This window comes from Sphaerodactylus townsendi, linkage group LG01 (genome assembly GCF_021028975.2).
Source record: "Sphaerodactylus townsendi isolate TG3544 linkage group LG01, MPM_Stown_v2.3, whole genome shotgun sequence".
Taxonomy (NCBI): Eukaryota; Metazoa; Chordata; class Lepidosauria; order Squamata; family Sphaerodactylidae; genus Sphaerodactylus; species Sphaerodactylus townsendi.
Window position 1 is genome coordinate 59,707,440 of NC_059425.1, and position 27,518 is coordinate 59,734,957.

General features: G+C 40.0%; 1 protein-coding gene across 1 annotated transcript in view; it reads right to left on the bottom strand.

Moving 5' to 3' along the window:
• The window catches only part of GPATCH2 (G-patch domain containing 2), a 79,517-nt gene that overhangs the window by 26,891 nt on the left and 25,108 nt on the right, over nt 1-27,518 (bottom strand). Inside the window, exon 6 of the mRNA XM_048504859.1 lies at nt 23,590-23,622. Coding sequence (XP_048360816.1) covers nt 23,590-23,622 — 33 coding nt within the window. The remainder of the gene's footprint in view (nt 1-23,589; nt 23,623-27,518) is intronic.

The following is a 27,518-nucleotide window of genomic DNA, read 5'->3' on the forward strand; positions in this document are numbered from 1 at the left end:
GAATGCAGAGGCAGGCAATGGAAAACAGCCTCTGAATGTCTCTTGCCTTGAAAACTCCACCAGGGGTCACCATAAGTCAGATGTGACTTGCTGGCTCTACATACACACACCCCTACACCCATACATGGTGCGAGGGAGAAACTAACTAGATTCTTTGGGTTTTTACTTGAATCAGCTGTGCTGGGAGAAAGAGCAGGGGACAGAGTTGCCTGACAGCCTATGGCTGAGTGAGGAGGGCCTGTTTGCCCGGGGTTGACTGCTGGCCCTGCCCTCTGGTGTTGCTGCGGCTGTTGAGAGGTAGGGGCTGTTAGCCTTGCTAGAGGTGAGAGCCGAAGGGCTTTTATAGTAAGAGTCCAATAGTGGAATCAGCTACCCAGGGAAGTGGTGAGCTTCCACTCACTGGCAGTCTTTAAACAGTGGCTGGACAAACACTTGTCAGGGATAGGCTGATCCTTCATTGAACAGGGGGTTGGATTAGATGGCCCGTAAGGCCCTGCCACTTCTATGCTTCTATACCTGAATCAGTCCTGATCAGAGTCATTCAGAACAAGCTCTCTGAAACAACTCTTACTGTTTTCACCAAAATGAAAAATAATGGGTGGCTGGATGGGAAGAAGTTACTATAAATTGTATTAGATTCTATACTATAGCAGTCAACTAAATTCTAACTCCTAGGCCCCTATCTAAAAACTCAACTACACCTTAAGGGAACAGTCCAAAGCAAAAGAAAAAAAATGGTTGAAGGAGAGAGCACACAAATGTACCCATACTCCAGAAACCATGGAAATTGTAACTTAAATGAAGACTCAACTTTTATAAGCCTTAGGAAGCGATTTGGAGTCCACACATTCATAAGTCTTGATTCTTCAGCTAAATGCTGAGCCTGATAGATATGTCCAGGTAGAAATTAAACATTTGCTATGTACACATCTAATTACTTTTTGTATTGTCGAAGGCTTTCACGGCCGGAATCACTGGAGTGCTGTGTGGTTTCCTCTGAAGATGCCAGCCATAGATGCAGGCGAAACGTCAGGAGAGAATGCTGCTAGAACACGGCCATACAGCCCGGAAACCACACAGCACTCCAGTAATTACTTTTTCTTCTGTTCACAATTGTACAGCCAAACATAACTTCCCTTTAGTTGAATAAAAACACCACAACAGGACTTTGCCTGCTTCATAACTGCCATAACACTGACCTGATTTTCACCAAAAAGAACCATAAAGCTATCCACACACTATAATCCATAAGTGATTGTGAAACAAACAGACAAATATGAATAGCCAATCTACAAAAAAATATCAACAGTTCATCACATGATTTAACAAAGGTGAAAAAAAAGTCTTCTAGGATTGCTTAAATCTCCCTTTCACATGCTATTTTAATTTCTTCTAAGAGTTCATTCTGGTGTGTGTATGAGACTACTATTTTTTGCGATTAAGTCACATCTGACTTCTGGTGACCCCACAGAGTTTTCAAGCAAGAGACGATCAGAGGTGGTTTGCCATTGCCTGCCTGTGTCATGTCCCTGGTACTCCTTGAAGATCACTCCCCTGATTTCTTCTCTCCCTAATCTCATCCACCATTTTATGTTCCTTTTGAGCCTTCAGCTTTCCTTCCTTCCTTCCTTCCCTCCCTCCTTCCCTCCCATCTTCTTCTCTTCCCTTTCCCCCCACCCATTTACCATTTTCTGCTCCACCTCCAGGCTTTATCTTGAAAAAGCTTCCTGGCAAGGTGCTAAATGCAGGCAGTAAGGGGGGAGATGAAATGATCGATGCATTAGTGGGTGCAGGAGCTGAACAAAATTCTCAGCTTGCCTGTTCTCAAATACATTGACCAGGTGAGGACGATTCTTGGATAGTACCACATTCTCTAGCATACCACCTATTGACTACTCATGCAAACAGCTACCTACTTTTATTGAAAAACATAAGCATTATCAGTAGGGGTGTCTAGTCAGCTACACCCAATTTGAAAATATACTTCCCCAATACTTTATCCATAAAACTGGGATATATCTGGCATCCCAGAAATATTTGTAAAATTTTTGGGATACAGAAAAAATGGTCCCCCAAAATCCTGAAAATATTCATGATTTACCAGGAACATTGGGAACCAATGTTTACAGGCCCCTGGGGCAATTTTTTCTTTTCTGTTTTTCTTTTGCTTATATGTCTTAGGGGGCTTTCTATGGACTTTCCAGGCTGCTTGTGTAAATTTCAATGCATTGTCGAAGGCTTTCACGGCCGGAATCACTCGGTGCTGTGTGGTTTCCTTGCTGTATGACAGTGTTCTAACAGCATTCTCTCCTGACGTTTCGCCTGCATCTGTGGCTGGCATCTTCAGAGGATCTGATAGTAGGAAAGGAAAGCAAGTGGAGTATATATACCTGTGAGTACAGGTCAATAGGTGAAGGCATCTGAATAGGAGTGGCCTGGCAAGTGAATACACTTCATTGTTACTCACTTGCCAGGCCACTCCTATTCCAATGCCCTCACCTATTGACCTTTACTCACAGGTATATATACTCCACTTGCTTTCCTTTCCTACTATCCGATCCTCTGAAGATGCCAGCCACAGATGCAGGTGAAACATCAGGAGAGAATGCTGCTAGAACACGACCATACAGCCCGGAAATCACACAGCACCCCAATTTCAATGCAGTTTGTTAGTTTCAAGAGGTTTTCTTCTTCTTCTTTGATAGAGGTGCTTTGTGTCCCCTTTCCGGTTCTTACCATGTCGAGAAGTACTTGCAAAATCTCCTCCCCATTTAGGTTGGTTCTGCTGAATTTGGTTCTGTTTGGTTCTGTTGAGCTTGAATTACCACAATGGACCTGGGTTTGCAAAAATGTTTTGGCTGGGCTTGCAAAAATGCCCCCCCTCTTCAAAGATACAGAGATTTTATTTGATTTTGGTTATGTATGGCTTGGCACTTTGGCATGTGGTTCTACTGGGGTAACTGGGTTCTGGAATGGTTTTGTCGGGCTTATTCCTTGCATGGGAGACATCTGACCAATGATTGCTGAAAGTGGTATGACTTTTGCCTTGGAAGCAGTTTGGAGGTTCTCCCCTCTATAGGAAATAATAGAGGGTGGCTACTATTTGGTTGGTGGGAATATCAGGAATATTGATAAGTTTCATGTCTATTATACCTAAAACTGAAAAATACCATTTTTGCATATAGGGAAAATCTGGCACAGGTTAAGAACAGAAATGACAACTGGAAAATTATGTACAATTATGTACATAACTGGAATACCACAAAGATTTCTTTTGGACTCTTAATTGATTAAGATAGCTCAGACTCCAAATATTGTATTGCTATCCTCTGCTCTAATTCTGATCCTGGCTAAAGTCCCACCCAGTCTAATGGGCACAATAGTAACCAAAAGAGTTGACAGATATAAAAACAAAATAGTTGGCATTAGCATGTTTATTTACATACAGCAACAAGGCAGAACAAATGGATGAATCTTTATGTGGATAATTAAATACTGTGGAATTCTTTGTATGAATTGCAGAATGGCTATGAAACCACGCAAAACATACTAAAAAGAGCACCAAAAGTTTACTACCTCTAATTTGACAAGTGATATAAAAATAATCTCTTAAGAAAGATAACATTATTTGCAAATTGAGCAAGAGGACCCCAATGATAGCCATATATAATCAGTTGTCACCTTGCAGCTCAATTAGCCCTCATGTAAAAACGAGGCATGTAAGGAGAAATGAGGTTTTGACATTATCTCTGCCAGCAAGATAATTACACAGCCTTCATTTAACAGTAGGGCAACACTACTGTAGCAACAAATTAACTCAGCTCCATTTGCAATTCATGGTGTGTTTTCTCATTTAACACCATTTGTCTTACTCGAGTGAATGTTTCCATTAGTTTTCTTCAGTACAGCAAAATACTCTGTTTTGAGTTCAACATTACATCATCAAATCACTATATCTCTGTTCCAGCAATTCTGAGCAATGCAATATAAATTTGATTTATATCCCCCCCCCCACACACACACACACAGTTCTAACAAATTTTTTGAAGTTTGGTTTACAGCCGAAGAATAATTGAAGTGCTTTTTGACTTAAATTAATTTGAATTTAAATACAGAAATTTGTTTCTTTTGCATTCAGTACATTCCTCTGGAATCTCCAATTTCATTAGTAATGACAAAAGCTTATATACTGGACTGACTGACTATACAACCAGTAACTCCTAAATTTAATACTATAAGACATGTGACAAATGTACAGTTTATAGGGATAAAACACACATCCTCCTCTCACCTACAGAGTAATACCCTATTCTTTCCTTATCTGTCTTAAGTGTGGTTTAGTATTGCATATGTATTCACACCAACCATGGCAAAAGCAATTCAGGCTCCCCAACAACCAGGGTCAGTAGATAAACATACTCCTAGTTAACAAGAAACGTACAGGTTAGCACAAATGCACACATTAACTTTTGTGCAGGCTCAGATACGCAAAAAACCTGACTTCTCAACAACTCTCCATTTACCAAGACTTCTGAACAGGGCATAACCATAAATTCTGTTTCCTTGTTCTTTTACCAAGATTTCAAATCACGATTTCATTCTGGCTTGGAAGACAAGAGAACATTTCATAATCTGTTTCATCTGACTGACTTCTAAGCCCCCAGGACGGGTTTGAGGGAAAGAGACAAAGAACATGCAAGTCTACGAACTTCCAAGACTTCCAGCAACAGCAAATCGTGGTTTGTCACTATTTCAGGTAACAACCTTTATTGGCATGGCAAGCAGATAAAACAAAGCAGTTCAAAGGGAGCCATATCAAGTTTTTAAAAAAGAAGAGCAGACAAAGATTAACAGCATAAAAATAAAACAGAGGTATATCATGGCTCATGTTGCACCCATATGCAAACACAACCTTACGGCATAATATAAAAATTTTATGACAATTTCAGTTGTTTCAGAATTGCCATTGTTCAAAAGGAAGGATATTATTAGAGAATCTGGGAGATCCTTCTTGTTAGCTAGAGGCTTTAGTGCCGTGGTGGCGAACCTATGGCACTCCAGATGTTCATGGACTACAATTCCCATCAGCCCCTGCCAGGGGCAGATGGGAATTGTTTCATGAACATTTGAAGTGTCATAGGTTCGCCACCACTGCTTTAGTAGGTTGCTTATATAAAAAGGACAATGCAAGAAAACACGTGATACAGATTCTACGCAGTTCATCTTTCAGGGATAGAGTCTATCCAAATATGGGATTTTCTGAAACCTCCCAGATAAGACTGCTGATGGCAGAATATTACACCTTACAAGAGAAAATGCTCTACGTCGGTTGGGGGCATTCAGATGGTAAAAATAACGAGACCAGGGGGCTTACATTTAAAGGAATGCCCTGGCTGAGAAGGGGAACAAGACTTGTTTGTTGCACTACTAAGATTTTGGAATTCAATATCAACTAGTCTGCATTTCATGGTTTGAAAATCGTCCTTTGCCAATAGCATAGCAAGCGAGTTAAGACCCAGGTGTGTCACTATGTCTGAACAGTGCTAATATGAGGAGAAAAGCTAACAACAGTAGGACAGTAGGACAGACAATCATAGTGCAGTTAGAAAACATTATTACACTATTAATACTGCATGTCCTCACATAAACTGTGACTTTCTCCACTTAGATACTCATGTCACACAGACTTTTCTCTGGATATCCACCTTCAAATACAGAAGGTAGTTCTAAAAAAAGCAAAATAGAAAGCACATTTGAAACAAAATGGTTAAAAATTACTTTGTTCTTTTATCCCAATGGTAGCTCTAAGAGTATCTGAAATCTTATTTGTTTTTATTTAATTTATTTATGGTTCACCTTTCTCATGTGGACTTATATCTTCTTCTTACCTCTCGTACTTCTTTGTGCACTCACAAAGTGAGCTCAATAACACAAGACTTCTCTTTATTAATCAGTGTGAGCTATTTAAAGAGGATTTATCACTATAAAATAAAACCAGATAAATTGAAAATATTCACATAATCGTGGCCATCTAGAAAGAAGAAACAACAAAATGGTGAGTCAGGGCTTTATGAGAGGATCCTCTGGAAAAGTTAATAAAAACCTCAAAACATTAACAATAAACTTTTGAAATTTTGAATATTTATATACTTTGTGGAAAGTCACCCTTACCTAGATAGAATGAATAACCTCCAATAATCATCTGACTTTTTTGGGATGGAGAAATTCTCTCATAATACTTTCGGCATTACACACAAATATTGTCAAAGAAAAGCTATAATTATTTCTCAAACAAACTCAAACAAATACAACTGAGAAAAAGCTGATCTGTCTAAGTGACCGTCACAAGATCTAGCTAGCCTATAGTCAAAAAGAGAACGTCAGTTTCTGTTATGTGATTCCAAGGTGACTGTTCATATTTTGACCTGCAAGGCTAATTCTAGCCTGAGCAAAAAGCTGTCTTTTATTTTATAATTAATTCTTATTGTCAAAATCGGTAGATGTCCATTTGTTACCGACCTAATGTGGCTGTTAACTATATTCAACAAAGTGTAATTAAACAGTACTGGCCTGATATCTCAAAAATATGAAAATTCAGAGTAAAGACTCAGGCGAAAATGACAAGGAATGTGCATACCTTAATTATTTCAAAGTAAGGTAAAAAATTATATAGAATTTCTATGTTTTTATTTTCTATTATTTTGTTTCGATCAGATAACCCTGCTTTTTAGAAACCTGTCTTGAGATCGACTCTACCCTTCAAACATCTTATTGCAACAGTATCTTTCATTTTTTGTTTACACTATACAGGTGATTATGGCTGCAATCCTAAGTGTATTTTCCAGGAAGTAAGCTCCATTGAATAAAAAGGGACTTTTGGGCAGTCCTGCTTAGGATTGCTTCTTATGAGAGCTAAAACCAAGAGTTACATATGCTCCTGTATTTTGTTGTTATACAGGTTACAGTGAAAAACTGTAATTGCTAATACTGTTCCTCAGCTGTAAAATGGGACCAGTGTCCACTGAATGGAATAAAACTTTCAGTCTGAAATTCAGTTGTCTGGAACATCCAGTACCCTGGGTGTAATAGAAAGAAGCATTGAGCCAGCACTGCTTGACCATCTGGTTGTACCAAGGTAGAGTGAACTACCCCAAGATGTCTGGTTTCTTATACTGGAAGAAAAGAGGGTGATGGTATGCCACTTTATGTCTGTTTGCTGGTTGTTAAACAAATAACAGCTGGTTGTGTGTGTGTGTGTGTGTGTGTGTGTGTGTGTGTGTGTGTGTGTGTGTGTGTGTGTGTGTGTGTGTGTGTGTGTGTGTGTGTGTGTGTGTGTGTGTGTGTGTGTGTGTGTGTGTGTGTGTGTGTGTGTGTGTGTGTGTGTGTGTGTGTGTGTGTGTGTGTGTGTGTGTGTTACTGAGATCCATGTGAGAGATGAATCTGGATTTGTGTTTCCTTTATCTAAGTATATTTTCCAGGAAGTAAGCTCCACTGAATATACTTGTGTTTCCAAGACCAAGGTGAGAGATGGGTCTCTACAGTGTTTGGGTGTGTCTTCCCCCTCCCTTTGCTGCCTTGCCAGGAATGGTTCAGGATTTCATGGCCTCTATTGCAATCATGGGCTTGTATCAGGTAATAATTGATCGTACACATTGTGCATGCCATATTCTTGATGTAGCCATCTGGGAAAAAGGAATGTGATCTGAGGGAGGAAGAACTGATGATGGTTCCTTTGTCATAGACAGATCATTACTTGCTTGAGGTTAGACTTACAGGGACACAAAGACTCTACAAGAGTGTGAGGTCTATTAAAAGTGATCTGTTCCTGGAGCCAGATAGGTCTGAATAGGTTTTTTGATAGCTCTAGGGAATTTTCCTGTTGATATGGTTGGTGCTCCTGTCAATGCCCTGGCTGACCTCTGCAATGAGGAAATGACTGAAGAAGTTGCCCTTTCTCAGGTTTATAACCCAAGTAGTCCCTTGATTTATTGAGGCGTGATTGGTGATAAAAAGACAAGGAAGATGGCTAAAGTGACTGTGGAGGAAGACTTGGCCGAAATCTTGCAGGACAAGGGCAAAAGCTCCTTTCAAGGAATACTCTGTGGTGGTGATGGCAGCAGAAAAACAATAGTGTTCCACTACCATTATGTCTGCACAGTATAAGCCAGTGGGACTGCTCTGGATGGTCAGAGGCCCATTGGGACCTGGCCCACAGGTGGATTGATTGGTGATCCTCTGTGACTATTCTGCTCTGCATTTTGCTGATAAAATGTCTCGCATCTGTTCCAGCTAGACCAGGGGTAGGGAACCTGCGGCTCTCCAGATGTTCAGGAACTACAATTCCCATCAGCCCCTACCAGCATGGCCTTGGCCATGCTGACAGAGGCTGATGGGAATTGTAGTTCCTGAACATCTGGAGAGCCGCAGGTTCCCTACCCCTGAGCTAGACTCTATGTGACCAGTGACAGGATTGGTGGTTCCAGAATGCAGACTTGCCCAATTTTGTACGCTAATTTCAGTTTATTTGGTCTGAGGTTATAGACAAGGTCCTTGAAAGTCTGAGGCTTACCACCTGCTTTTATGACTGCTGCCCATCCTGAAATCTTCCAGTTTGAGAAGTAGTTAATACTTTCTTAAAAGAGGGAATGGTCACTCCAGCCTTAAGTCACACCCCAGATTTGAAACAGGCTGTGGTGAAACCACTTTTAAGAAGTCTACTATTCCCTCAGGAAATCTCAGTAATAATCATCTAGTCTCAAATGTTCCATTCTTGCCTCCAGATCTCCCAAATATGAAAACAAAAGTTGGTAGGTAACTAATTAACATGTCAGAGAAAAGAAGACTGTTAATTAGGCAAAGCACAGATTATTTGTTTATGGATATTTACAGAAAATTCTGCATCAGGAATTACACTAAGCACAATTCTACACTTCTGAACATCCAGAGCTTAATAGGACAACTTCTGGAATCCTTAAGGAAGAGGGGGGTGGGGGGGTGGGGAGAAAAACAAAAGTCAATATCATTGCAAGATTGGATCAATAGAGCTTTCAAGAGGGCACTCTGGACCTCAAATTGAGCAGAGATTCTGTTTGTGACTTTTCCCTATAGTTATAAATGAACAATGAAACTGGGCTGGCTTATTAACCATGGTCTGGTTAAAAAAGAACAGCCCATGCGTTATCCAATGCCCCAATTGCCATCTGGGAGTGGGGGAGGGGGATGTTGAGGGTTTTCCTCTGCGCTGGTCAAATGGTGCCCTGAAGGCAGGACTATGAGTGGCCTGATTGGTGCAGATGTATTAGGCAGCTGATAATGACCAAAAGTATAACAGTTGGCTTACACACCGTCTAACACTGCTAGGGTATAGATCACAATAAGCACAAAAGCAATATCTGTGTCTACATATATTAGTAGTAGTAGCAATCATGTCATAAAATACAATGTATTTTTAGAAAAGAGCAATAGTAATGTGAGCAGTTAAACTCACACTTGTGAGAGCTCTCTTGCCAAACTGGAAAATTAGGCAGTTGCAAAGTAAATACATTTCTAATACATTTATTTGAAATGTAGGCTTCATATCACAGAAGGATTCCTTGTAGTAACTGTGTCCCGCCCTGCTGCCACCACCCACTTACCTGACTGCTGTGGAGGACCATGGCTGGCCCAACGGGGCCTTTTCCTCTGCCTCGGGTCCAGCTGCATGGCTAAGAGAGAAACCTTTTCCCCCGCTGGGGATCGCGCCGGTGTTGTCCGGTTGCACTGGATGGCACCGGCGAAATCCTCCGGCGGGGAAGGGGCCTTCCTGTTCGCACGGCTGGGCAACCTCTCCCCCACTGGGGATTGTGCTGGCATTGTCTGGGTGTGCCAGACAGTGGTGGCAAGATCCACTGGTGGGGGAGGGGCCTTCCCAGCCGCACGGCCAGAAGAGAAACCTCTTCCCCACTGGGGATTGCTCCAGCATTGTTTGGTCATGGTGGCGGTGAGATCCTCTGGCGGGGGAGGGGCCTTCCTGACCATATAGCCTGTGAGGATTGCGCCAGCACTTTTCGGCCACGTTGGTGACATCCTCCGGAGGAGAGGGGCCTTCCCGGCTGTGCAGCGGGCCCCTGTCCTCAGATAGTGTGCCAAGTGGCCCTGTTTAAATGGGAGAGAAAAATACAGGGGGAGCACGTTTTCTTGGCTGCGGTGATTAGGGTAGAGAACTCTCTATCCAATAGTTGACCTTTTAATTTTCTATAAGCTTCTGAGTAGGACAAAGGGCAAAGTGAATCCACTGACAGTCCAATAGAAGCCATTTTTCTTCGATTATGGAAAACCGGGGGTTGGAATGGGTGTCAGAAAGCAGACGGTGGACCAGGGAATTACAGTCCAAGAGAAAATGGATTCACAGCCAGAATCTAAAAGCCCTCAGCCAAGCGGCTGATTCCAAGGAGTTTTGACCTAACTCCAGACAAAGGGCTGCATAGGGCACGCAATATGGGAGTCCAGTTATCTTATGAAAAAAATTGTATTGAAGGGAATTCAAGGAGTGGTTAATAGCTTGAATCCAAACTGGGACTCTGTAAAGCAATCTCGAGGTGACTTTGGCATTGAAAAATTTGAGGGCAGGAGGGATAAAGGAATGGCCACAGCTGTGAAAGAAACATAGTAATGCTAACATATTGTTAGATGTATCTAGGAGAGCAGCCTTCCTATGGGTTGCCCATGAAAGGTTATAGGAGAATGAAAGGCCAAGGTACTTATAGCACTTAACCTGTTCAATTTGGGTGCTATTCATTGCCCATGTGAGCTTCTTAAAGCGCCTAGAGAAGACGAATACCTTGGTTTTTTCATAATTAGCTAGAGGGCCCGGCCACGCTTTGCTGTGGCTTGGGGGGGATCGGAAGGGTGGCCGGGCTCCCTGGGTGGGTGGGATGCAGCTCGAACGCATGCACGAGGGCCGTTGGGGGTTGCTGCTGGGACGCGGCAGGAGGGTTCCGTCCCAGGGGCGAAGCCTTTGTGAGTGCCTCGTGCTCGGCTGGCTCGGGGGTGTTTCGTCGTGGCTGGGGGTGGGATTCGGAAGGGAAGGGAGGAGGGAGAGGAGAGGGCTACCGTGTGTTTCCTGCGTTAGGGTTGTGAACACTCCTCCTGCGTCTCCTGTGGGTGGCAGCAGGCGGTGTCGTGCGGCATGCACGCGCAAGGCGCTGTGAAGATGGGCAAGGCATGCCCCTTCCCTGGCACGGCAGCCCCTCATTGGTCCGCTGCGGGATTGGGGGAACGTGCCTTTTAACCAGGCTCCGGTGTGACCTGCGAGCCCGGTGAAGAGCCAATTACCTGCCCGCAACGGAAAGGGATGTCGTGTAAAAATTTGGGAGCAATCGGTCCAGGCGTTTCGGCATTAGGGTGTGAGTAACAAAGTCACGGTTAGATTTATATATATATAGATTGTCAGTCTGTTGGATTCACAGTAAACCACAGCCCTGCAGAGGTAACTCTTTAGTAACATCCAGATTAAATTAGATAATCAAGGTGTTTAAAGCCCTAAATGACCCAGGACCAATATATAAAGATCCAGGGCCAAATATATACCAATCAACTTATTCACTGAAACCTTCATCAGAAGCTCTACTCCATTCTGAAGACACCCCCCCCCAGCACTATCTGAAGACACCCAGCAAGCCCAAGCAAGAAAGCAACTTTTCAGAAATTGTGCCCAGAATCTGGAATCCCTTGAATGAGAAGTCCATCACTCTCGGACTTTCAGCATAGGGAAACCTCCTGATACAGAGGAAAATTGGAAATGCTATATATTATTTTGTCTTGATCCAACTCATTGTTAATACCTCTCTGCTGTTTCCTCCCCTTTTTAAAGATAGCTTGCATTATGTTTTAAAAATTGTGCTCTTTTGGCTGACATAATATTGTTGGTTGCACTGTAGCTCTAGTGACAGAAAAGTGCGGTCAAAACTTTTGAAATGTTCAACACAAGCTATGTTCAACACAAGCATTCCCCATGGGGAATGGGGTTTATGGTTAATCTAATATGCTTATTACTTATTACTCTACCCTACCCCTACTCAAAGGAATCCACAAGAGTCATACTCTATAGGGAATCCCATGACAACAGTTCCCATGCCTGCTGAGATCCTTCCTCTTCTCCCTAAGCCACAAGGTTATGCTACGAAGCAGACAGACATGCAGGAAGGCTGTTCAGGAGCCCTTTGGCAGAACTGCTGCTGGACAGCTTAAGTCAAGCTGAAGGGAAAGGAGGCACAATGATGATGTCAAAAGCAGGCAACAAAGACATCAAACTGGTTGGATGGTGGGAGTGGGGAACAAACACACCCCTTAGTAGCTGTGAGGGAGAAGTTTGATTTCTGGCCACTGCTGGTTAATTGAGTTTTCAACATAGTCAAATACTGGATAACAAAGGTTTTACTGTAATTACATTACAGGGAAAAAAACGAAAGTGAGGTTAAAGTGTCTCCCAGGACTAGCTCCTAATTTGCAAAACAACAGCAAAAACCAGAAGCATGCCTCTCCAGGACCTATTGTGCTCTGCTGTGATAAAAAATGTTTAAAATATTTGTTACAAATCTATTAGTGGGTAATAAACAGAAAAACAGGGACCTGTGAGGAATCACAGAGATGAGGGCAATTTGGAAATCTACCTCTCCCATTTTCCCCTTCTATTATCTAAGTTCCAAGGGCTTTCAGTAGACTGATTTGTTCTCCTTTCTTTTGCTTTGTCACCTTCAACTGACTCTCAGTTCCACTGTTCATCTCCAGTTCACACTGGGCTGACTTTTAGGGGCTCCCTCTTTTAATCCTGTTTAATTTACAGAGCCATATTTTTTTCTGTATACCTACTTGATGTACGGCTGAATGTAGCAACAGCAAATACACTGACCACTATGCTTATATAAACGCTCAATATAAATACATTTTTACTAACAAGTAATTTTACTGAAATCCGTGGGACCTTCTTCTGAGTAACCATGGTAAGGATGCAGCTGCAAATGTTGCTATACAGCAAATACTAATGAATTAACAGGACTGCATAAAAGTGACTGGTGGATTAAGCAACTAGTACAGAAATCTTAAAATTTGAATTGATAAGTTCCTGTCAAACCATTGCCAATCAAGCCTTAAGCAGGAATTAGAGGACCCTCTGACAGAAAATTTGATGCCATTTCATAAGCAGTCAGCCAGTTGCCAAAAAATCAGATATCTTAAAAGTAAAAAATCACAAGAAACAATATGTAAATAAACAGTTCTACCATTCAAGCTTGAAGATATCAAGAATTCAGAATGGATTTTTGCAGATTTATTTTTATTGAACTGTAGTGATCCAAATACATTCACATCATGAACTAATTCCTTTTGAATTAAATGAATTCTATTATAATGGAATGAGTGCAAGACTTGAAAGAATTGCTTACAATTGCACATAGTAGGAAAAAAAAGAGCTAAGTCTAAATTAAGATGTCGGCTATGAAGTTTCCAATAGGACCTTGACATGACTGTTGACCTACTCATGACATGATCACACCAGTAAGGATTTGGAATTCTATTAGTATTACCAGAGGAAAAAAGTCAAGGAGTCATCAGGAAAACAAATCTATATCTGCTACTCCATCAGCCAATTACTGTTGTTAAAGTGGAATTAGATGGGTATTGACAATGCGAAGGGGATAAGGATTAAACAGATGACTGAGTATACAGCTAGAAACGGTGCTGTGCTTTTCCTGCATAAAGTTTGAAAGGAAAAGAGTCCAAGAAGGGAAAATAATGTATTGCGGATTATATTATGAATCCAAAGAAATTTTGGAAGAAAGATAGTTATTCAGAATATTCTTACAACTAGTCATACGATTTTCCTCCAGCGGAGGTACTAAAGAACAGCACTCTACTGGAGTGCCCTAACAGAATATTATTATGTTATTAACTTGGCAACACAGTTCAGCCACGATTATCTCAGTGCCATGGGGGATTCTGAATAATTTTAAATAATTACCTTTTTTTAAAAAAAATCAAGGGATTTATTTCAATTGAGTTAACAGATGTCTGGGGGACATGAACTTGATAGTGGTGAATTGAGTTTGTCGTAAAGAGGATGGACTGCAATACTGAGAGAATTACACATACACATGCTATATATTTACCACATGTATTAACTATATAAACAAGCAAGCAGCATTATTTCCAGTTTACCAAAAAAAAGAGACAAAGGTGGCACAAAGATGGGGACTCACACATGCCTGTAATCTGGTTAGCTAGGATAAGAACTGTTCTCATATGAGCCATAAAGAGATGATGGTTCTTTAAAGTTTAATAATAGACAAAAACAGCCACCACCATAAGCTCTAGAATCAATTTATAACTGGTAACAGTATTTATATATTTCAACCATTTATTTGGGGCAGGCACAAGGGCACATAACTCCAGTATGGAGCCCACAATAAAGCTAACTATTGCAATATATTATTTTAAAAGTGATTTTTAAAAATTCACCAAACCTGCAATGTCAGAACAGCACAAATTAATATATCTCCTAAGACAGATAATAACAGAGGCGTATCTAGGCAAAATGGAGCCTGGTGACAAAACCTGAGTTTGGCGTGTTTCCCCCAGTATGGGCGACCACCCTCCCCCACCACGCCCGAACAATGATTTTTTGCACCAGCTCACACCCCCAGCAAAACATACATGGCTCTCTCCCCACCAACTCTCTTTCCTAATTTTGTCCTCACACCAACCCTATGAGGTAGGTTGTTAGCCTGAGAAACAGCTCCAAGCCAGTGCAAGTGGGTATTAAGTATGTAAATCTCTCACAAAACACCTCCAGCAAAACATTTACCAAACAAACGTCAGAATCATCTCTCACAAATCACCCTTCACCCCCAGCAAAACATACATAGCTCTCTCCCAACGAATTCTCTTTCCTAATTTTGTCCTCACACCAACCCTATGAAGTACGTTGTTAGCCGGCGAAGCAGCTCCAAGCCAGTGCAAGTGGGTATTAAGCATGTAAATCTCTCACAAATAACCTCCAGTAAAACATTTACCGAACAAACATCAGCATCATCTCTCACAAAACATCTCCAGTGGACTCCACCCCCAAACAGCATCACTTTCAATGGTATTCAAACTAGGGAGCCCAGATTCTTCTTTTAAATCCACCTTAAAGAGAGAATCTGGGGTCCCCAGTTAAAACAACACTGAAAGTGATGCTGTTTTGGGGTGGATTACCCCCCCCCCCGAAACAGCATCACTTTCAATGTTTAAACTGGGGACCTCACATTCTCCCTTTAAATCCATGCTGAAGGGGGTGGATTTAAAAGGAGAATCTGGGGAAATTTGAGGGGTGCCTGCTGTCAGGGGTGCAATTGTTAAGCTAGCAACACCAAACTTTCAGGGTATCTTTAGGAGACTCTCCTGCTGATGCTACCCAGGTTTGGTGAAATTTGGTTCAAGGGGTCCAAAGTTATGGACCCTCAAAGGTGTAACCCCATCTCCTATTAGCTCCTATTAGCTCCCATTGGAAACAATGGGGGATGGTGAACCCCCTTTGGGAGTCCATAACTTTGGACCCCCCGAACCAAACCTCACCAAACCTGGATGGTATCATCAGGACAGTCTCCTGAAAAATTCCTGAAATTTTGGTGCTGCTAGCCTAAAAACTGTGCCCCCTGCCCTCCATTTTGCAGGCCAAACACTGAAAAACACTAAAAGAACAAAAAAACCACAAATGAACCTGAAATTTTTGTGCCCCCCCACATGACCAATTGGGGGGGCATCCGGGGATATTTGACTCCCCATGTCAGATATGCCCCTGGATAATAAACATACTGGCAGCCCAATAAGGAGGAGGGGGAAAGCACGATTTGGCAGTGGCATGAGCTTGAACCATGTTTGCCTACCCCACCAGCATAAGTGGCAGCTACGCTGGTGGAGAAGGGAAACAGAGCGGTGGCTAGGCACCGTTGAGCTGTACAGCACCCAACCCGGAAGAGGTTGTCTTCCCCAGAGCTGCATCAGCCTAAAGGTGAATACCACTGTGGCTGGGGACAGGTTAGGTACATTCCCAGAGAGAGCCGACCTTAACTTCCACTGGGGTTTCATCCCAGGAACGCCCCTGGCGCATTATGTCACCCAAAAGGCCATTTTCACAAATGGGGGCTTTTCAGGTAGTTGGGAATTCTCCACATTTTCTTGCCTTCCTGCACTGCCTAGATGCCATCTCGAGGTGGCATGGCAGCAGCACCTTCCCTGGCCACTGCAGCCACTGGATAGGGCTACAAGGATACAGCAGTCCTTTGTGAACTATGTTAAAAAATACAGCATGGCTACATATGTGGATTTTATTAGCTTCTCAATACAGATTTAAATTTTCCCTTCAGACAAGTTTGGGATCCTTCCTACACATATTTTTAGACAGCTTGGCTGAAATACTCCCAGCTAAGACTAAGACTTTCTAGTTAAGTACTTTTGAATTAGGGGTGCTTGAACACCTGCATGTTTGGCCTGTGCCTTGTTTTCCAGTTGCAGAGATTTGATTTTTCAACCATTAGCTCAATAGTTTGTCAGTCTGTTTGTGGGTGTTCAGTGGGTTATTTTGTTGTACTCTTACTAACTGTGAAATATAGTTCAACTGGCTAATGGCCCATGTGGGTTCTCACACAACTTGACTGAGGTCTACTATCTCTCCCCATCCTTGCTGAACAATTGTTCAACAAGAAATTAGTTAAATAGATTAATCACAAATCATATAAATCAGTCATTAATAAAAATGTATTTCAGTAAATCCTATCCTTCAGTGTTCATCTAAGTAGTCCTTAATTATGTTAATGGATGTCAATCAGTTTCAATCAGCAGCATCTTTGTGCATGTGCAGTTTTGGGAAAATCTGATACAAACCAATTTGGCAAGCATTTGTAGCAGCTTGGCACAAACAGAACAGGCCAAATTATTGCCTCATATTTGACTGCTACCTTCAAACACAGTCCAGATAGACTATCAAACATGTTCACAGTAAAATCTGCAACATCCCTATTCTGGACAGACAGATCATGTTGCTAGGTCAAAGTTTATTAAGGGACATAACATTAATATGTGAACTTTCAAAGGATAAAGAAGTATTATTTTTATGAATAACTCTTTCTCATCCCTCCACTTTTCCAGCTCCCACTGTCTTTTACTTTGGAAGAAATGGCTTCTTTATCTTATGAACATTGTTGAGCATAACATTGTTGAGCATAACATTGTTGAGCATATTGTCTATTTCACTACAGAAAATTATTAAATAGCACTGAACAACTAAAAAGATCTCTTCATTTTAAGTTCTGCTGCCACATGGTACTGTTGAGGAAAAAATGGGAACAAGGAAAACCACAGCCATTACAGCTGTACAGTTCCAGACCAGTGGTGGGATCCAAAAATTTTAGTAACAGGTGGTGGGATTAAAACTGGCGTAGCGCCAATGGGGCTGGGCGGGGCACGACGGGAGTGTGGCCGGGCATTCCGGGGGCAGGGCATTCCTGGGCAGGGCTGTGGCAAGGACGCAGCCGCTGTGCCGGTCCTTTTGGCGGGAAACGAATGCACGCAGGCGCAGGCTGCCACGCCGGTGCACCTCCTGCTAGACTGCTTCAAGTTCTGCGTGCTACTGCTGAGAGGAGGGGCGGAACTAAGGCAAAAATCACGTGGCAAAATCACCAATTAGTAACCCCCTCTCGGCACACACAAATAATTAGCAACCTACTCTCGGGAACCTGTGAGAACCTGCTGGATCCCACCTCTGACTTTATATCACACTAATAAAGCACAACTCTTCCATCACATAATTCGCTTTGGATATCCCCTCCTTCCAGCTGCTACTTGCTGAGTCCATCAGAAGAAGGAAGGAGTGAGGAATCCCTACATCATAACTGCTCTTTTTATATTTTACAATATTTTTATGTTTTTAATCTTTTTATGCAACTCCACTGAAGACACTGGTGTTGGAACACAGTATATAAATATTGTATGAATATGCACTCACTTTTATCATCATTAATCTAATATCACAATTTAATGATTGTTTACTTTAAGATACTTTCTCTAAACTTCAAAGCCATGTAGCATTCTTTTTGGCTAATTCCAAACAGTATAACTTTGGGAAAGCTATCTTTTACTGAGTAAAAGTTTTGTATTATCTTTCTGCTCTGTCCCCCGACATAATTTCTAATACACTACTTTGACAATTAAAAACTGAAAGAATCGTCAAGTTGAGCTAAATTATTCAGAGCTAATCCCATTTCAAAATGCCAAGCAAAACTTGTTCAATCCATTTCTCTACTACCTACCACAAGTACCGTATATACTCACATATCTTGGTTGCTGGTAGAGCTAAGGTTTGTGTACTTTTAAAGTTATTGTTGAGACCATATTGTTTTTGTTGACCCTCTTTTCCACTTACAGAGCTAGCTGACTGTTTTTCTTTGAAATAAATATTTACAAACATTTAACCTACTGATGCCTCAATTAATGTAATTTTATTGGTATCTATTTTTATTTTTGAAATTTACCAGTAGCTGCTGCATTTCCCACCATTGACTTATATGTGAGTCAATAAGTTTTCCCAGTTTTTTGTGGTAAAATTAGATGCCTTGACTTATATGCAGGTTGACGTATGCAGTATATACACGAGTATATACGGTAATTCATTTTTGCCATATATTGACTTGATATACCAATGCATCACAGATGCTAAAAGGGATCTTATGTTTGTGTAACTTATGATAGTATACTCTGATTTCCATTATCTGGTGTGATACAGAACCTATTTTTTATCTTGAAAACCTAGGCAAATTTCAGATTTACTTTGTGTATTAATGGACACACATTGGACTCACTTGGCTAATGAAGAGTGCTGCCTTGTGAATTTTAGGGGCGAGAGAGCAGTAACAATGTTTGCTTCACATTATACACACTCTTGATCAGCCAAGAGAAACTGCTGGCAACGACAATTTGGTCATTTGATACAATCATATTTTAAGATTCCGTTTCACACAAGCAAGACAAAGACTAGAGTACTGGAAAAGTGCTCAAGTATTTTAGCACACAGCATTTCTCAATGGAGTTATTTAACTAACTACCACCACCAACTTCAAATTAACTTTTTTGTCAGATGGGATTCTGTTTCAGAGTAATAGCATTTATTATAGTTTTGCAACACAAAGTACTCCACAATTCTTTTAATATTTCCCTACTATGAGGGAGGTGACTAGCACATTTCAATGCATACCTTAACTGCAAAGGAGAATGGATAATATACCCTGTTAGGAAGGATAGATGCTTCAGATAGAATTAGTAAATGCAGCTATTTAGCTACTAGATCATCACCGACATCATAATGCTGAACCTGTTTTCTTAGATATGTTCATGTATTATCAAAGGAACTTTGATAACTTATTCTAAATGAATGTATTTAGGACCAAGACGTAGAACACTATTTCTCAATCTCTAATAATGTAAAAATTGAACTCAGAATTAACATTGGAACTGAACTTCACTTTTCAAGAATATACAAGCTGAGATTAGTCAACCCCAGAACAGCCTACCCACTATTTCCATTTTTTGACTCTTAGGATATGCTAGTCACTAATATGCTTCATATGATGGCGAATCATCATGATATGTACTAGGAATGACTGAATTATCCAATCACACTCAATGCAGAAATTCAGCAGGTAGTTACCTCCACAGGAAGCATGACTGTAGTAACACTAGAGACGGTGAGCAGCTTATGGGTATATGGGTGGGCATTTCATTACTAAATAAATTATTGATGTCACATTACCTGCTTTTTCCAGAAATCAGTCTGAAAATTTCTGCTGTAGGTTTCAAAGGGTTTCTTTTAAAGCATACATATCAAAGAGGTCACCAATGTAAGCCAGTACTGAGTGTGCTACACAGTTCTGAGTCCAGGGGGCAATCTATATTATTGTTATGCAAATCTTCATAACAAAAAAGCATTATGTATACATATAAACCAAGTGATTCCTTAAAGCTCACCAAATACAATATAAGCCAACTGGCATACTAACTTCAACCCCTCTTCAATCAGTAGATGCTCACTAACTAGGAGTGTTATTATTCCAGATTTCTACAAGTCAGATCCTATTGCATTGTCTGTTGGATGTCCTAACCTATTGATTGTATTAAGCTATTACATGTAATCTGTCTTGACTCCCAGTGAGGAAGGTGGACTATAAATAAGTAAGTAAGTAAGTAAGTAAGTAAGTAAGTAAGTAAGTAAGTAAGTAAGTAAGTAAGTAAGTAAGTAAGTAAGTAAGTAAGTAAATAAATAAATAAATAAATAAAATTAAAAAAAGCAAGCAGGCAAGCAGGCAAGCCAGCAAAAACATGTGCCAGAGGGCTTGGCTAAGGTTGGCTGCTTTCTGAATTTGCTTTTGTCTTAATGAACTATTTTGTGAACACTAATAAATTAAAGGATACCGTCTATGAAAAAGGGTGCAACTAACTAACTAACTAACTAACTAACTAACTAACTAACCAACCAACCAACCAACCAACCAACCAACCAACCAACCAACCAACCAACCAACCAACCAACCAACCAACCAACCAACTAACAAACAAACAAACAAACAAACAGTGGATAACACCAAGCAAACCAGAGTTTTCACAATTCACTTCAGTAAGGGCAGCACATATGTTTTTTTTTTTACTGAAAGTACAAGTCCGTCTAAGTTAGAAAGACATTGAGACTGAGTAAACTCACTGTGGTTTGTTAGCATTTGAACTGGAAGCAGCCTATTTGTCTGACAGAGCAGCGTTCTCATGACAAATATCAAACAGTGCCATCCTAAGCAGGTCTACTCAGGTCTATTCAATGGGCCTTACTCTCAGGACAGTGTTTTCAGGATTCCATTGAAAACGTACCAAATCAGTGCTAGGGTTAGGGGGTATTTCAAAATTTCAATACCAATTAAAAACAAAGGGCAAAAAAGTGTAAATATTATAATATAAAAATAACAGGCATAAATACATATTTAAAGCAATCCGCTCAATGTAACCTGCCTTGGCAGATCTTTTTAACTTATTGGGAAAGTCACTCGACTTCATATTGACACAAAGATGTGTAAATCAATACATTCAGAGCAAGTGATATATTTTAATTTAAAAATGCTCAAACTATAGCAGTAAATCTATGTACTTAGCACATACAAATCATCAGAAAGGCGTACTTCTTGGGATTTAATATCAAGATACCACAGGATCATGGGATGCACACCTCCATTGCAAATTTAAAATTATTTGATTCACTCTTCTCCCTGAACATTTTAAAACTTAGATGGACTGCACAGTCCTTGCACAGAAAGCAACTGCACTCCTATACACAATGAGGCAGCTTAAATCACAGTCATATTAAATGAGATATAATCAGCTTTATTGTGCTCAACATTACATCATACGATGAATGGGCTTGGCAAACTGAACATGCCACCTTCATAATTTTCTAATTATTTAATTATTCAATATAATAAGCACAGTTATTTTATTGCAAGAATGGTCCAGCCTGGTTACTGATTTGTATAGGAAGTGTTTTCCTCTGTATTATAGGTATATTCCCACTATTTGATAACTATACAAAGCACTAAATACAGGCATGTAATTTTATTAGCAGGATGCAATTTCCTTTCAACAGCCAAATACACTGGAAGGCTTAAAGCCATTCCTTGGATGAAAGAACATGTTGTGGTGCTTCTGGAGCAATAGAAACTGTTGTTAAACTGTCCCTGTTTGTTAAAGCTAGATGTGATATATTGGAATCTTTTGTTAATCCTGACATTCAATGTTCTAGTAATTATATTACCTTGAAATTGTTGTTTTCTAATGATATGGATTGGTTGAAATTTCTTCCACATATTTTAAGTAGTTGTAATATTCAATAATTTATTCATTTTTTTCCTTTTTCCAAATCTTACCAATCTATGGTTGAAGGGATAGGAAATAATACAATAGTATAAATATAATACTCTAAATTTAAATACTTTAACTGTGCACCATCAGAATACTTGTTATACTTAACATTTACATTCACATCCAGTGAAATTTAAGGAGGGGGTATAGCACAAAATAGGAACAAGAAAACACAAAAGTAACTGATTTTTACAATAACTTCTACATGGACGCATATTCTGCCTTTTATGAGAGATTTGGGATCTGGAGTAAAAAATTTTTTTGCAATTTTAAAAAGAAAACCATCACCCTACTAGCTTATTCTATTTACTTATAATATCTCATATCACACCAATGAACTGTACAAATTAAAAACAAAACCAAGTCCCTGTCAATGGAATGCAATCTAGATCTTAGTCGCCAAAATTTGCCTAAACATAAAAGCATCACAGTTTTCTAGTACCGGTAGTCTAGTATGGTAGTGAACATCAAGAAGGGAGCTCTAGAGATGCTGAAACCTCTATCTGCTTCCAGCATTTGCACTTTGTGTACAGATTGTTATGGCAATAAACCATCAACCAAAGGGACCCCAAGAGCACAAAGAAGGCAACATGCCCTTTTAGTTACACAGCCTAAATTGTTAAAGGTCTCAGTCAGCACCTTAACTATTTTCTGGAAAATTATTGGAGACCAGTACAGACTCTGGACCACTGGAATAATTGTACTTCTGATTATGTTTGCATCTTGGTTTTTCATACTGCTACCTGAAGTCTCCAAACATTCTTTAAAGGCAATTTATGAAAACATGTAGAACAGTGGTTCTATGTGGAAGTGACAAAAGTATCAGTGACAGCTGCCAGATCTCAAGCTTTGACATCTGGGTTGGCTCTCTCATCCCTTCATTCCGCCACCCCGCCTCCAGCCATGAGTTGCAAAAGAAAACATACACAACAGATTCTGAATTTCTGCATCTTTTCAAATCAACATGTAGCAGTGTAGTGTAGAGAATCGCAATGTGCTACTATGACATGGTATTATACCTTGAATTATTACAAATTGCAGGTGAGAGGAACAACACACACCTGCTTCTGCTGCAGTCATGCATTTGGAATAACATCTAGTTCTAGCCAAAATCTGAAACATTTGCATTCTTCTAGCCCGGTTCCGCATCGGCCTCAAAAGTGGGGGTGCACCAGCACACTTGACGCCGGTGAACTCCCCAGGGCTGTTCGCACGGTGCCTGCTGGTACAGATCCCGTTATCTTGTCTCCCGGCCGCCAAAGCCAGAGGACACACCCCCATGACCATGGTAACGCCTTCAGGGCTGGAGGCCAGGAGGTGTGTCCACTGGCCTCTCCAGAGTGACGTCGACAAGGAGACAAGGTAACAGGAGATGTGCGCCAGCATGGAGAAAACACCGGCATCCACTCAGTGCCGTTCACTCGGCACTGAGTGGATGCTGGCATTTTCCAAAAGCAAGTCCAAAAAATGCCATTGTGGAGGGAATGCATCCAGCAGTGGCAGCGGTGCAAAGTCCTCCCCCACAACGGTGTTTTTACTGGCCCCATGCCAGTCTTTATGGCCCATGCGAAACAGGCCCTATTGGCACCAAAGAAGATACATATTACTTTCACTGCTATGTACCTTGATGTTTTCTGGATTCATCTTCAGTCTTGCCTGCAAGGAAATCACACACAAATACAGAAACAGCCATTATTAAAAGAAACAGAGATTGAACAGATCTACATGCCATTAACATCCTGAAGATCAAGGTACCTTATCACCTAAAGATCTCATATACACACTGAGCATGAAAGAGTGGGATGTGCCAGACAGAGCACCCCACAAAAGTACCAAATATAATTAGCTGCCATTCATCACACTGCTTTGGTTCATAAACAGAAAGAATAATTCAACAGTAGTTTTGTGAATAGCTGCCATTTGGTAAACTCCCCTCCTACCCCCATGAGATTGCACAGGAACAAAACAATCCTATAATGTTTTGCAAGCTTGATTTCTGTATTTATTTGGATAAAACCAAAGACTGAAACTGGCCAGAACACTGGATCTTCACCCTTCTTAATAAGGAGATACTTCAGATAATCCAAGACACCTACAGTTTTCTCAGAATTAGTTACTTAAAAGACCTCTGGGCTAAGGGGTGCATAAAAAAGCTTTAAAAATCTGCTCCAAGGAAATCTGTAGTAGGCATCTTGCCAAGAGAGAGGTCATTAAAGGCTTCAATGATCTCCTCCTCAGAGATGGACCTGCCAGGACAAATCCTCTCAGATATACTAAGGAGGTCAAACGAGTTCATAAAGTCCCTCCTTTCCCAAGCTGTGGGTATGTTTGAACATATTGCTAGAGAAATAAATGAATACTGTAGGAGTTTATTTTTAATTAGGCTGGTAATAACAGCATTTCTCTAAACCAGTGTTGTGTTTGGTCTTTTTTCTGAATTGATTAGCATAGCAAAACAGCCAACAAGTTCTGTCACTCTACCATTTTGTGAAAATCAAGAATATTTGATACCTCTGGGCTACATGCACCGAGAAGTTGGCCACTTCCAGTTTCATTAACACAGTAATCTGAAGCACAAATGGACCTCATCCTCAACTATTTTTTAAAAAATATGGATAAGACTGGAGACATTTTCAAACTGGGTTTGGTTTTCTTCTGTAAAAGATAACAAGAATGCTCAGCTCATAATTACAAAACATATATATTGCCGGGACAAAAATACTAGACAAGGGTTACCAACAGTAGTATCTCTATCTGAGAAAAGGACTACTTCAAGATGGATAAGAAACTGAAAAGTTAATAATACATTGCAATACAGAGATTATACATTTTAATATTCTCCTTCACCTGTATTACATGCCACAGTATACTGTCTGACAAGTGACTTTCCCTAAGTTTACAGTTGTACTTATAAGTTTTTTGCACGCAGAACTCTAGTTAGAAATAGACATTTTGTGGATTAAAAGATGACTATTCTATTCTAAAATACTCTGGGGAAACTATAAATGGATCAATATATTATTTCCTTTTTTTGGGCTATGGTAACTTTGTTTGAAAATTACTTTATTAATGAGGTCTTGGCAACTTTATAATGGCATAAGACTGTCCATAAAAATCAACAAATTGAAGAGAGAAAACTGAACATATTGACACTATTTTTAGACGAACAGGTAAGACCTGTAATTAATGTCTGCTCTTTAGTGAAGAAAACAGATGTTTTCTTCACTGCATAATTAGCAAAATTAATGGATTCTAATGCTTCCATGCAAATGATTTCTTTACCTCTGATATCAATCATTTCAACACCCAAGATATTTTCAACTAAACAGATTCACCAATATGCCCAAACTTCATCTAGTGTATTTATTATGTAATGTTTTTTCTTCCCAGTTGTCTTTGAAGTGTTTTCTAACATTCTCCCTAGACTGTCAACATTCTGACGTCTATAATGAAAACAAAACATGATTAGGTATTCTGACATTTGTATAATGGCTAGTAATTACACACAACATCAATTACTGAATCTACAAGTCTTATCAAAATTATCTTAGACGGTGGCTGCATTTATACATGCAATAGAAAAATTACTACCCATTTATACATGCAATAGACAAAGGTGGCGTAATTCTGAAATGCTAGAATGGATTATACCATTTCAGACCACAGGTGGGGAAATCACATTTTTTAATGTTTCTCTCTTCAACTAGATAACTGGCACAGAGGAAAAAGACTAGGCTGGAACCTTACCCACTTATTTGTGGGGCCCTGGATAGTCTGATTTTGCCAGATGATGAAAGCTAAGCAAGGTCAGCCCTGGTTAGTTCTTGGATGGAAGACCACCAAGGAAGTCCAGGGTGTCTTTATGGAGGCAGAAATAGGCAAATCACTTTGGTCTCTTGCCTTGAAAACTGCACAAGGTTGCCATGAGTTGGCTGCAACTTGACAGCACTTTCCATCACTCCCACTAACCTTAGTCTGAACTACTTTACCAACTCAGCACTCTGCTTCATTCTCTAGAATGTGTACACCATACCTTGCTGTGTTATTCACAGTCCAATTCCAAATATGCCTTCCTGAGAGTAAACCCCATTGAATAGGCCTGGATAATACTTGGAGTAGTCCTGCTGTCATAAGCAGCTATCCTTCTAAGCCATGGCCAATTGGCCATGCTGACAGGGGCTGATGGGAATTGTAGTTCCTGAACATCTGGAGAGCCGCAGGTTCCCTACCCCTGTTCTAAGCCCACTAGCATTAGTGGAACCATCCATCACTATCTTTAGAATTCAGCACTTTTTTGATATGTGGAAGACCTACAGTATGTACAAAAGCTCCCTGGCCAACAAGTGGTTTCCGATTCAATGCAATGGAAAGACCCAAGATTTATATTCTATCATTTGTGGGTGCTTTGAGTATCCCAAACTTTACAGTATTCTGGACTACAAGTTGTGTTGTAGAAGCACAGAGAATCTAATACTGGTTGTACTACCTTTTACTTTGAATTTTCCCGGTCTACTTTTTCTGTAGAAATTTATTAAAAGTGACAGCAGATGAATTATTTGAATGATGTACTGGTAAGTCATTGGGAGGGCAATATTTTATTAGTCTCAGTGTTTTAAATGATTACAAAGTTAGCAGCTATCCTAAACATTTCGAAGTGAGGAAAAATAATGCCACAAGATTGAAATACTTCTCTGTATGTGATGTGTCCAGCTGTAATCCTAATGTGATTGCCTTTGACAAAATATGACAAAAGAATGTGCTTCACAAGTACACATGCAAAAAGACATTCCTTTTCATCTGCAGTTTCTGGAAGTGCATGTTTTTGTTCATTTGTTTTTTTGTTTCATTTTCTTACAGAATCAAGATCTTACAATTTTTTTAAAAAATCTCCAATCATCTTATAAGTACTTGCTTTGCTGCTTGGCCCCTTTTCAACAAGTTACAAAAGAAAGTATTTTAATCACCTTATGATCAAAATATATTGCAATATACCAAAGTTCAAGTTCAAGGGTATTAAAATGTGTAAAGGACACAAACAGTATAGATTTTAACTTCTTAACTAGAAAATTGACTCAAAATAGATTTTCTAATTTACAATGAATCAAAAGAAAAAAACATTAGACCATAGCAAAAGTGGCACAAATGTATCAAGCAGCAAATGAATAAACATTTGAGAAGATTTATTATTAGAAATTGCAATAAATTTTCAAAAGATAAATTGATTTTAGTTAAAAGGTATAACTGACAATTTATTGGGCGGGAAGATGCATTATTTTCCAATTGTTATCCACCTACAGTAAAACTGATTTGTGTCCTATTGTATTTTATGGAAAAGGAGAGAGCAACTTTCAGTGATTTAGATTAAATGTATTAATCATAACCAGACACTGTGAACTATATATCTACTATTAAAGAAGATTTTTGACATTTAATTCTGTAGCAATATTTTGACTCTGTACCTCTCTTCCTAAATCTAATTTCTGCTACAGTTGGCAGATTTCTTCCTCTAAATTTTATGAGACTTAAAGTAGCATTTTAACCACCCATGCGGT